The 12,743-nt window shown below is 41.0% G+C and overlaps 1 protein-coding gene across 6 annotated transcripts in view; it reads left to right on the top strand.

Moving 5' to 3' along the window:
- Positions 1 to 12,743, top strand: part of neto1l (neuropilin (NRP) and tolloid (TLL)-like 1, like) — an 84,707-nt gene that overhangs the window by 37,040 nt on the left and 34,924 nt on the right. The window contains exon 5 of one of the 6 annotated variants that reach the window (XM_042398685.1): positions 9,100 to 9,136. The exons of the other annotated variants lie outside the window; for them this stretch is intronic. Within the exon in view, the coding sequence (XP_042254619.1) occupies positions 9,100 to 9,116 (17 nt within the window). The 3' untranslated portion in view covers positions 9,117 to 9,136. The remainder of the gene's footprint in view (positions 1 to 9,099; positions 9,137 to 12,743) is intronic. 6 annotated transcript variants of the gene reach the window in all.

Consider the following 12,743-nt stretch of genomic DNA (forward strand, 5'->3'; position numbering starts at 1 on the left):
TGCGAGGCTTTTGAATGCTTTTAATGTGAAACGGCAGCAGTAGGACTTTATATTAGCAGTAACTCAATACAGCTCTAATATGTCTGTAGAGTGAAAGTAATCAGTGAGTAATCAGTGTTATTAGAGGTTATTATTGTATTAGATAAAATTATAAATAGTGTGTATTACATACATGTGTTGTTTCCTATGAATCCCTCCTGTGTAGGTAGGCGGACCCCACCACTAACACTGAAACCTACGATACAGAGGGTAAATTACTGAATGTAAATAGATTTAATGGCTATCACTGATATAATGCCAACCATGAATAGTATCAAAAATGGGGTTTGATTTCATGAAAATCTTAAGGATTATAACTTGAAAGGGGAAATTGAATTAAGAAATGGAAAATTCTGCTCCCCCTCCTCTTCATGTTCATTTCAGGCTGATGCCAATATTTCATCTTAAAGCCTTTATCGGCTGAGCCCGATGCCAATATTATCGTGCATCCCTACTGTCAACTCTATAAAGGCAAAAAATGCCAAAAAAAAAAAAAAGTGGACCACTCATTCATTTATACACCACTAGTGCAAAATACTTATAGTAACAAAGTCGTCGGAGTCATAATGGTGGATGTCAACAGCCTTTTTCCAAAGCCAGTGTATACTTTAATGGTCTCATTCCTTATTATACAAAAAATGTCAATTTCAATTCTGAGTAACATGTTATTTTCTCAAGTGCCCAATGTTTAAAGTCTCTCTTTGATGCAGTAACTCCCAAATGTGATGTGCCTTTCTGTAAATACCCCACTTGTGTATCAGTTAACTCCATACAGCTACAATGTTGTTTATAGAAGTAGCTGGTGTAGTAGCCCATGTGTAGTAATGATTATGGTCTCAAAGGGAACATGAATGTTGGAAATGTACCCAGCAATGGCTGACACTTCTGATTGTTACCAGAAATGTGAGTTTTACTGCTTGTTCTGCCTCTGGTCTAATGACCAGTTCCCTTTAGTGCTGTTGTTATGCTACACAGCTGCACTGATGGTGTAATATTCTTAATGCAGCTGTAAATCCTATTACGGTTCTTTTCAACAATTTGTCAGTCACTTTACTGATGGAAAAGTATAAGAAACCATGGTGCTTGGAGGCCAAAATCTCAGTCTGCATCATTCTCTTTCTCTCAGTTTCTTAATCTCTCTCTCATAATCCCTCTTTCTGCCTCTCTCCATCTCTCTCCAAAACCACAGATTTAAATTCTCTCTCTTACACATGCAGTTTTCCCCTTACCCTTCTTTATTTTTTGCTTGTCACCGACTCAGAGTTTATTTAAGGGCTAATATTTCACACAATTTCACCTTGAAATCGCATTATTTCTAATCTTAATCCATGTTGACGAAACTGTCATTGCACTAACGTGGCAAACAATTTATTCTGCGTTCCTCTCTTAAATCCATTTGTATTTGTATTGGCTACTATAACTAAAGTGTGTTTGACTGCAGTTCATCATCCTACTGGGTCAAATCGTAGCCTGTTGTTGGCATAGAAAAGTCTGTGAGCCATTGATTCCCCCCTGGGTCCTCTGGAACCGATGCAGAGCGGCAGTGAAAATTGAAACAGGAGTCTGATACCTCTCATAATTTCATGACAGTGAAATGAAACACTATCTCAAGAAAGCAATCAGACTCTCAAATTACCTTTCTTTGGGGGGGGATTGTTTGCAGATCAGCAGAACTATCCTCACTCTGTCCCTTCATGTCAGTGTATCTCTCTCTCTCTCTCTCTCTCTCTCTCTCTCTCTCTCTCACTCGCTCTCAGACACTGTGTGCAGTAATGAGTGGCAGGGCAGCGATGTTGTGTTGATTTATTGCATGGTTGCCCAAATGGAACCTGGATGGAATGTGTCTGTCATTGGGGTGTCACTTAGATAGAAACACCTGTGATGCCTAAGGACAACTAACTGCTCCATCAGGAATGGGTTCCTGCCTGAGCCGTCAACACTTCCTACACAGACGCACATACAAAAGTTTACACAGATACACAATTGAGAGCACAAAATAACCCTGAAACTGACAAACCTGCACAGTCATTCGCACAAATTTGTTTATTATCAGTATAGGAACACTTATCCATATATATGTATTCACACAGGATGGGGGAGCAGCGTTGTTTCTGTATCAGCTTTGTGTCCTTGGCATTGTTTTCCCAGGGGCATTCTGAGAGGAAGGAAGGAGGAGAGAAGGAGGAGAGCAGTTAACAGCTTGATCAATGGAAGAGATGGAGGAACACACACACATACACACAGTCACACCCATACACTCACAAAAACACACATCTGTAGGAGTAACTACTTTTGGAAATTAAATCTTGTACTCGTTAAAGTCTGGGGCACCACCCGTATTGAAAGGAATAAATAAATGAACAAATTAATCAGTCTCATAACCAAGAATTGTAGTTCTTGCCGATACATTGACCTCTGTCGTCTGCTCCCAAAGAAAACAAACAACTTCTTGCTGATAAATGAGGACATTTATTTATAGCTAACTGTCTGAAGAATACATGATGAAGAAAATAATCAAACAAATGAATAAAAGATTTTGAAACGATAAGATGAATCTTAACTCAGTGGGTGATAGTGAAGTGAAGTATGTGGTTTGTTTATTTGTTTGATAGGAACAGATAGCAAAAAATGCTAATTTGCATCCATAGTCCCTCGGCAGGTAACAAAGATAGAAACAGTTTAAGTAACAACACACAAATACAAATATACAAATACACAGCATAAAAACACAAAATATATTTTACTCAAAATACATTTTAATGTCAAGGTTATCAAAGAAAACAGTGAGGTGCTAGGGGAAAATCAACTTCTCTAAGATATAATAATTTTGATTCAACATCAACTCTTATCACAGAAAAGCCGTGGAGTTTGCCTACTAGTTGAAGCGTCTTGGCAGAGTTGAGAGCGTTTCAGCTGAATCCGGAGTTGCTGTGGTAGAATCAAGCACGAGGCGCAGGCCTGTCTGCCTGCAGCGCTTCGCCGCAAGGGCCTCTCGGGTCCGCTACACTCCCAGGCAACTCCATGGATGCAGTTCGGACACTGAGTAGCGGCCCGACAGCACGGCCTCCCAGTCAGTGGGTCTCACTTCAGGGCCGACAGGCAGAGGTCCAGGCTGATGCGTTGCTGGCGCGCTTCCCGATGCCCGCAGATGTGGGCTGATGATATAGCTTCTGTTGGGTCCTTGTAATTGGTGGCTGAATGTCAAATAACATTAATCTGGCTACACTAACTTCTTTAGCTAGGCTCAAGTCATTCCGTTGGCCAGATGAATAAGCATTTGAAAAGAAAACACATAGATTAAACAACAATGTCTCAAACATCATTAAATCAGTGGCCTAACATTCCTCACTGCTTTAACTATCAAAAATTATTTCCAATATTACTAGAAAATGCACAAAAGGTCAAAGCAGCCATTAGTGGTTCACACAATATAGCAAATACAGAATACAGTCTTACATAAACTACTTGTGTATCTTAGTGGTCAAAGATTTCGCTATATAGTCAACAGCTGGCAGTGTTGCCAAGCAGTGAAGAATGTATTAAAACTGGATTCTATTAAGTCAGTCATTCTGACAGATGTGGGAGTTGGACCACCTTACAAGAAAACATTTGCTGAGTACGGCTAGCTGGGTTACTGAGTAGTTAGACAGCTAATTCAAATTAATTCAGACTTGGCTCAAACAAAGAGAGAATATAGTGGAATCACTTTGGGAATGCACCCTCCAATTTATGCCAGAGGTCTGGAGATAAGCGAAACCCAGAGTGAGAAGGAGAAAAGGGGGAGGTGTGTGTGTGTGTGTGTGTGTGTGTGTGTGTGTCAGAAAGAGAGAGAGAGAGAGAGAGAGGGTGAGGGTTGTTTCTTAATTCTGATGAATTTCTTAATCCTAATGTGAAAAATTGCCTTCCAGTCTCTTAACTCAAGACTCTGTCCATGTGAATGCGGAGTTCTCTTGACTTGTGTGTTCTTCAGTTCACATGACCCAAGGGTCACATAAGTGTCTTTGCATCCTGTTGTTAATTTTGTTATCTCTTCAGGCTCCGGTGCTTGGTCTGGCCAGTCTGACACCTTTACTACTGAGAGGTGAAAGACCAAATTTGTAGATCCTGGGAGTCTCTGAAAAGGTCTGTTCAACCCACCGTTCTGTCTTTGGCGAAATTCAAAAGAGAGAGAGTTGTCCTCCCTACACAGCCATAAAAAGATTTCTCAAATCTATCATTGTGAATAAAGGTGCAAAATGAAGTGAAACTAGACCAAATTCCATGCTGTCCTCTCAAAGCAAAAATCTTTTGCCATTTAATGGACACTTTTATCCGATGTGGCTACAGCTACAGTATACACAGTGAGAGTGCGGAAAACTGCAGTATGAATCCAGCTCCTAACTGCAGAAGCGTTACTATACAGTAGCTCTCCCAGCTGAGCTATACAGGCGCGGTCAGAGTGATGATGAATGGACAGATGAGCAGATTAATTAACAAATAAGAGGTTTTCTCCTTCAACACTAATATGCTCAATGGCCTGGAGACAAGAGTGACATTTCAGTCCATGAAATCAAAACTAATTAAGAAAGTAAATAAACAAAACACACAATTACAGACATCAGTGTGTAGTGGTGTAGATGGTAGAGGTGAACCAGACGACCACGAGAGTCACGTGTTTTCCCTGTTGAAGTGTCCTTGAGCAAGACACCGTATCCCAGCCCATCCCAAGAGCTTTTCTATGCAGTAGCTGCTTCTCCTATGTGGATCAATAATGTATCACATGAATCATTCGTTCACACACAAGGGCAGAGATCACACAGTTCTTGTAATCTATATGCCTCTGAAATGCTGTCACAGCTCGTCCTCTGAGCTCTGACAGATAATCTCATTTTTTTAAACTCATATTTGTGACCGCTGAAAACCTCCACTGGAACTAATTGGGGTCAACTGCCTTGCTCAAGGGCACTTGAACCATTGATGGTTGAGATAGAAGTGAGGATTACTCAGTAGTTTTTTTTTTTCCCCCACTCATTTACATTCAGTGTATTAGTTTTGGTGGCTTCTGTCATAAATACAGGTCAAGGGCAGACTGTTTGATGCCTGTATGAGTATGAAAGCACAGTGAGTTAAGCTTCCCTTGATAAATAAGAGAAAAATTGTAATTCATGTCACTTTATACACCATAAGCACAAGACACAGTTCTTTTTTCTCTCTCTCTCTCTCTCTCTCTCTCTCTCTCTCTCTCTTTTCCACTGCAGACTTGTTCAGTAGTTCTTAGCAGGATCGTTGGTGTGTGTAGCTGGTGATGCTCGTGGCGTGGCATTGGGGTGCACATCGCTGCTAATCGCTGTTCGGGGCACAGACCCAGCTCACTGGCCATGACACCCAGGGTGTGGTGAATCCTATCAGTCCCCGGCAGATCCTGTGGCCTCCTCCTTTCACAGCTACTGTTCTGTATAGTTGGGCTGTCATCCACGGGGTCAACAAAGCCCTGTCGAGTGGGTATTAGCTATATGGCTAATCTTTACGGAGCTGTTTGATCAAGGAGAGTTTTCACAATAGGCTTTGTTTGCTCAGGCAATGATTTTGAATATGTAACACTTACGTTTGTTTCGGGAGTTGAACTGCAGGATTGAAAACTGCAGATGCGCGCTCAGTACAGGAAGCTGTGAAAGTATGACAGAGACAATCACCTCTGGCAAAATAGTTCTTTAGTTGTGATTGAAAGGGATGAAAGTCATCAAACTGAGGAAAATCTCTTTTTCTCTCTCTCTCTCTATCTTTCTCTTTCTTCTGCTGTCTGTCTCTCGACCTCCATCCACAGCTGTGCCTGCTGTGATTAATGGCAGCCATTCATTAGCTTGATCAACCACTTTAGCAGAGATTATTAATCAGATGCTTATTTAAATGTCACTGCTGAGCAGCTGAGAGGAAATGAGGCTACTGGGAAATTGAGTTCTTGTGTGTGGGCTGCTTATGCGCGCGCATGCTCACACTCTGCATGTTTGTGTCCTTTGATTCCTCGAATATTGCCACCCACTGATAACCATGAGCCTCATTTATATGCTGTTTTACATACGTTGGGCTCAGCAGCTAATACTGAAGGGATGTGTAGCAATGAAGCCTAATGTTCAATTCCAAATGAGACATATTGTGTCTCATTAATAAAACATAGTGTTGTGTCTGTATTATGAAGAGCAAAACAATACTTATGGGATTGTGCAGTTATTAGAAATTTATATCTCCTGACAGCTCTGCAATGCTCTGTTTAATTTGTGTGTGTGTGCCTTTGCTTTCTCAATAAAGGAAATTTCCCATACACAGCCAAACAGGGATAATCAGGGCCTACTCATCATTTGTTTGCCGTGCTTCTAGCATTATAAACATGTTTTTGAAGAAATGTGAGGAGCAAATTTGAGCTGGCATTTGCAAGCTGCTTGTTTATGCTTCTGGGGGCATTTGTACATAACTTCTGCAAACTCTGCTCTGTCTCTGTGAATATCTCTGGTTTTAGCTAGCAATGTCTTCATCCACAGGTGAATGCCTGCAGTACATAGGTGCGAGCACAGGATTATATGTTTCAGGATGATGACAGCATTTTTCTAGCTCAATATGTGCGTTTCTGAACTGTGCTGTGGGGCAATAAAACATCTGTGTCCAAGGCTTTAAAGTGAGCATTTTCTGTGTTGCAAAGGGTAAATACAGTAAGCCCCAGAAGATTACACTCTTAGTCGAGCTTTATGAAGAGAGGAGAGGGTGTGGCCGTATGTGGATGTGCTCTGAATTCAGCTCGCTCAGGCAAAGGCATTTATACAATGCAGTGGAGAGAGCAAGCACCATGGAGAAGCTGCAGTATGAACACAATGGCAGCACAGAACACACACATTCCAGATGTCAGCAGTACTATTCAGTGATGAAATGTCTTTCTGTGCACACTGGGATGTGTTTGCCCAGGAAATTGTATTTATTATTCATTGTAGCAACATACAGAGATGCTTTTGAAGTTTGATGTGCACCTTCCCCTCAAATATTACAGTGTGCCTGAGCTGAGGCAGCCAGCTTAAAAATGAACCGGTTAAAGCACATGCTATAGAAATTGTACTTTATATAACCCATCAATCATTTTATCAATCTATGTAATTGATTGAATCGATTAATCAAGGAGAGCAGAGAAGGAGAGGAGGTGATTGATGGCAAAGGGGATGGACACCTACATGATTGAAATTCAGGAGCCAGAGTCTAAAAAGGTCAAGGGTTGCACAAGAGGCATTTATAGGCATTGCAGCCTCTTAGCGGGATCTTTGTTGCCATGTTAAGAATAGCCTTTATCCGAGTTGCGTGAACGTGCGTGTGTATGTTTGTATGCGGGCGTACACCTGCATACATGCATGTTTTCCTCAGAGGTTGCTTGGCCTTGTGATCGTGGCGGGTTAAGTGATGCCAAAGCCCAATAATAAATCTCTGGCGCAACCAGCACAGATGACCTGAAGGTCACTGTTTCATTAACTGTCTTCCACTTTGATTTTCTCATCCTTCATGCCTGTCTGCTTCCCTGCCTGCCTACCTGCCTGCTGCACACACCCAAACAGCCTATGGAAGGCAATTTAACATGGATGAAGCTTCAAATTGAGTGGTATCTATCTTCTCATCTACCTATTGACAACTTAGTCAAACGGTTCCTTTAAATGGTTTTAAAGCTGAAACGTTAAGTCGATTACAGGATTTTGATTAATCAGCTTGTAGCTTTAAAAAATGATTAATCAATCATTTTTTAAAGCTACAATTTTACTGGTATACATAGCTTCTGTCTTTTATAGTAGTAAATAGATTATCTTTGGATTTTGAAACTTTGATTAGCCTAATATTTTTTACTATTTCATGACACATTATAGACCAAAAAATTGAGAAAAAATAATCAGTAGATTAATCAATAATGAGAAAAATGTTAGATGCAACGCTAAAAAGGTTATAACAACAGTAGCTTCTGTGCTTTTCACTCACGTATAAAGTTGTATGTGTTGATACAAAGACTCATGAGTGACGTTCCCATTTATCAGAGAGTGTCATCTATATTGTCCGTGCACTTGTCTGAAAAAAGAAAGAGGCTGGACAGCTTTGATTCACTTCTGTGGGAACTAATAGAGGGGGAATTACAGTAAATGCTTGTGTTTTGCTCTTGAAAAGAAAAAAATCACTACCTTCCCATGCTGAAGTACACCACTCCTCTGTCTATCTCTCCAGATGGAGAGATGGAGCTCCTTGTGTGGTCGGATTTGTTTGAACTGTAAAAGCAAAGCATTGCTTTCCCCAAAAGACCAAAAAAGTTGTTCACTACCACTTAGCTGTCCAAGGCCAGAGGCACCACATGTATTTTTACCTTGCACAGTATTCCCCATTCAGCTTTTTACAGATTGAATCACTTGAGCCTTAATTGAAAGCAACAATTAATCAGGAGGGAAATGTATTGTAAGCCTTGGGAGAAGCTCTCAAGCTGACTCTAAGCACCCTTCCTGGATGCTTTTGTGTTCATCTGAATGTTTTACTACATCCCAGTTGGTGTTGAAAGTGCCAAAGAGAGAGTGGTTTTCTGTGGCCTTACAAGATTTGTCACAGGTATTCAACTGGCTATTCTTCTTGTCACCATAAGGGGAGGTTCACCTATTCTGAGTCCCCGCTGGAACGCAGCTGGAATTGGGCCAAGAATCTCTCTCCTTTGATTATAGGTTTTATCCAGTTAGTGTCATCAACAAACACACTGAATGCTCACCCACCATTTCATTCTGTTTTTTGTTTTGTTTTGTTTTTTTGTCATCTGCTGTCACCAGTCATGTGGCGTTGCCAGTTAAGGGACTTGCTCCCTATGTCCAGCGTACACACACTGAAGCTCTGACTCATGTCTAGACTGAAAAATTAGGGCATACATACAGACAAAAAAACTGTGACATTTAGGCAACGTGTTCATGCTGTGCAATCAGACCACATTTTCCACACTGAGCTCAGTCAGTGGTCACCATGTCTCGAGTTGGCAAGGAACAATCAGATTTAATGTGAAGCCTTTTTTGTGTTTCCTATTTCCTGCAGGCTCTGTCCTCAAATGAATGCAGCCCGAAGCTCACAGGTAACGGCATATCTTTGAGAGCACAACTGCTCTGTCACTAGGATGGAATGAAATGGAATCAGCAGGAATGTATTTATAGTCCATGTAAAGGAAAAAAATTATTTTGAAACACATTATACATGTCAGAAAATAATTGCTGAAAACATGTGAAAAGACTGTGAACTATGTAGTACTGAATTGTGGAATTAGACCGTTAAACTGTTTTTCACCATTTGTGTGTTCAGGATTTTTTGGGTGGGCGTGAAATGGTGGATTGATGATGTAGAGGGGTAACTAGCATGACCCCTCCCCTCTAACACTATATAAGAACTAGAGCGCCTTGGTATTAACTGGGTGTGTAGTCTGTTGTTTGCTAATGGCAGTATGCAATACTTTCATTGCAAGCTTAACATTAGCATCTGGGGGTATGTATGCTACAGTCACAACAATAGATGTAAACTCTCTGGGCAGATAGAAAGGTCTAAACTTAACTATGAAATATTCTAAGCTTGCATAATGGCACAGTTGTATCTGCCTTCAGGATGTAGCACCCGGTAGCTCAATGGTGCTATCAGGGACACTGCTGTTAAGCCATGTTTCCGTAAAAATCATGAAGTTGCAGTCCATAATCCTTTTATGAGTGGTGATCCACAGTCACAGTTCATCCATGTTGTTCACCAGAGATCGTACATCGGCAAGGAAAATGCTGGGTAGGAATAGCCAGTAAGGAGTTAGCTTAGCTTAACCCTTAGCCCTCCTCTCTTCCCCTGTTTGCTTACGCTGCCTCAAGGTCAGCAGAGCTGGGTTTATAGCTGCTGGTGTCATGGTATTTGCTGTTACTGGTGAATGGGCCCATTTTCTGTCAACGGTAGTGCTCAAGGAGTTATTTCAAACCCAGCTGAAGTGTCCGTTGACAGGTACAGTCGGTGTTAAAGCTCTGGTCTACCCAGAGGATATATCCATGTCCCACTACTGGTGCAGCACTGCTGCAGGAGCTGTGCCTGTGTAGCGGCCCTCTCTGCCTCTCTGGCCAGTCTCACCTTTGCTGCCTCGGGCTGCATTGCAGATGCTACTCCGGTGCCTTCGCAGTCACTAAAGACATATTCCTGTGGCTGCTACATCCAGCCCCTCACCGGTGCTTTTAAAGAAGTGAGTAACGTTGACACCGAACTTCATTGAAAAAAACTACAATTTAACATAATGGGTAATGGACCACTAGTTAACTACTCTTTTAAGTTTACTGAAATAAGTCCAAATTTAGCTAATTAGCTGCTCAGCTGCAGCACATTAAACAGCAGGTAAACATGACTCAAATGTCACATCGGACCCGTTAGATGCTGGTTTGATCGTTCAAAATCCCTGTTAGCGACACGCTGTCTGTCCATGACTTGTACTTACAGCAGTTTGTTTACTTTGTCTTAAATGAGACATTAAATTTTGCAATTAATCCGCAGTTCATATGCCTGCCGAACCGTGGGGGGCGATCCGTACGGATCACGGATCAACTACAATTAGTTACACCACTAGTTAACACTTGTTATTCTAGTTACTTTAAGCTTATTACTCAATATACGACACAGCTTAAAAATGAACTGAAGAAATTGTCAAAAGCAAGCAGCCAGACCTCCTGCACACTAATCATACAACATCAACAGGTGACTGAACAATCACTCTATTAAAAACGAATGAACGAATGAGTCCAGACAGCTCACTGTAACTTCAACAAGCAAACTAACGTTACCCACAACACATTATATGATCTCTGCTGCATTCTTGTTAAGGAGATAAAAAAACACAAAAAAGCCACACAGAGACATTTAACCATCAGAGATGAAATTAGCGACCAAAGAGACAGAGAGAGGGGGGGGGAGCTGTATCCGACTCACGTTATCTGACGTCTTCTTCTTTCTGGAAACTATCATTGGACCAACTCGATGTCAATATTGCATTCTGGTTGTTGATTGGTAAGGGAGGACGTCCTCCCTTGGAGCATCATTTTACGTGTCATGGCCAATCACAGATTAGCATGAAAAAAAAATGAAATACACTGAGTCCAATGTAAGAGATCCCGCCCTCCGTCCTCCTCTGTCCCCCACTCCACCTCCACCACCACCACCACCACCATCACTTCACACACTGCTCTTTCTCTTTCTGTCCTGCAGGTGTTGCTGTTGAAGCATTTTAAACAGAATTTCAGCAATGGATTTTTTCCAAAGAGAAAAAATACTTTATAAATACTGAGATTTGGTAATGATTTATTTCAACCAAATATTCTTTTTTATATTTTGATCTCCCTTTTGCCTCTCAAAAAATAGAGGAGGATCAACCTCCTCTGCCTCTATGGACCAGCCTCCACTTCTTTACACAGACTTCAATGGAGTCTTTTGTATTTCACAGACATCGTTGTATGTTATAGCATGGTGACAAGGTGACATGTGGTGCCATTATAGTCAAATCACTTCTGTGACAACTTTTAATAGTTTCCACTTTTATTTCCACTTATCATATTGAAAACTGAGAAAGAACCATTTGGACTGAGTTTTAAATAAGTGACAGGCAGCTCATAATAATGAAATAATTTCCTTTGTCTTTGCAGAAATTAATTCTGATTACAAATCTCATTAATTTCAACTTCATTGATATATTGAAATTCTGTGGAAGTGTGGTGGGCAACACACACACACACACACACACACACACACACACACACACACACACATCCAGGCACAGCACACACAGATTTGATACGTGAAAGTACAGTGGAGATTGTTCAAGAGTCAATTTCTGTCTTGTGTGAAGTTATCTGAGGAGTGATATTGAATCTTTGGGGATGAAGAAGAGACTATGATGTTTCACTAGCAAGAGGAGGTAATGCACCTCAGTGAGGCCAGACTTGTTGATGTAAGTTACTGCAACATTATACAGAAAATTGTTTAAAACCTTTTGCTTCAAGGTGACTTTCAAAACTTTACCAGACACTTCCCTTATCTTATTTAGCCACAGAACCAGCCCATCCTCCCAAGAAAAACGACAGTATTGGTCATAAATTCAGTAGCCAAAATGACCTTACGTTACGTTTGAATGACAGAGTCAGTATGACCGGTAGCTGGAGAAGTGATGCAGTTCAGATGACGTCTATATTAGGTGACAAATTTCCATATTTGGAGGTAGCACGTTGGATGGATGGCAAGATAGATAGATGGCAAAAAGTGGTCTTAACTGCAGAAGACCGCTGTTAGCTTCCCGTTTCCAACCGCAAGTGTCAAGTGTTTCCAACCGTGGATCGGGACAGTTTTTTAAAAACCATAATCACGATTGTTGTGTTGTTTACACATGTTGCCTAACTTTAAGGAAGTAGGAACTTTAACCCACACCACATTTCAAGTGAAAGTTTTAACCCAAACCATGATCTTTCTCTAATCCTAACCAAGTGATTTTTGTGCCTAAACTTAATCAGACCTTAAACGCAGCGTTATCACACCATAAAATATAACTTTTTTTTTTAACAGTGATGTGTAACGGTTTTGGAAAGCTGCTGATAGAAATATTAGAAAAGCATATTATGGGTCATTCTGGAGTGCATGGTGACATATTAGAAAACTGTTGGACGAAACATATAGTCTTGGCT

The sequence above is a fragment of the Thunnus maccoyii genome, chromosome 21 (assembly GCF_910596095.1).
Source record: "Thunnus maccoyii chromosome 21, fThuMac1.1, whole genome shotgun sequence".
NCBI classification, from domain to species: domain Eukaryota; kingdom Metazoa; phylum Chordata; class Actinopteri; order Scombriformes; family Scombridae; genus Thunnus; species Thunnus maccoyii.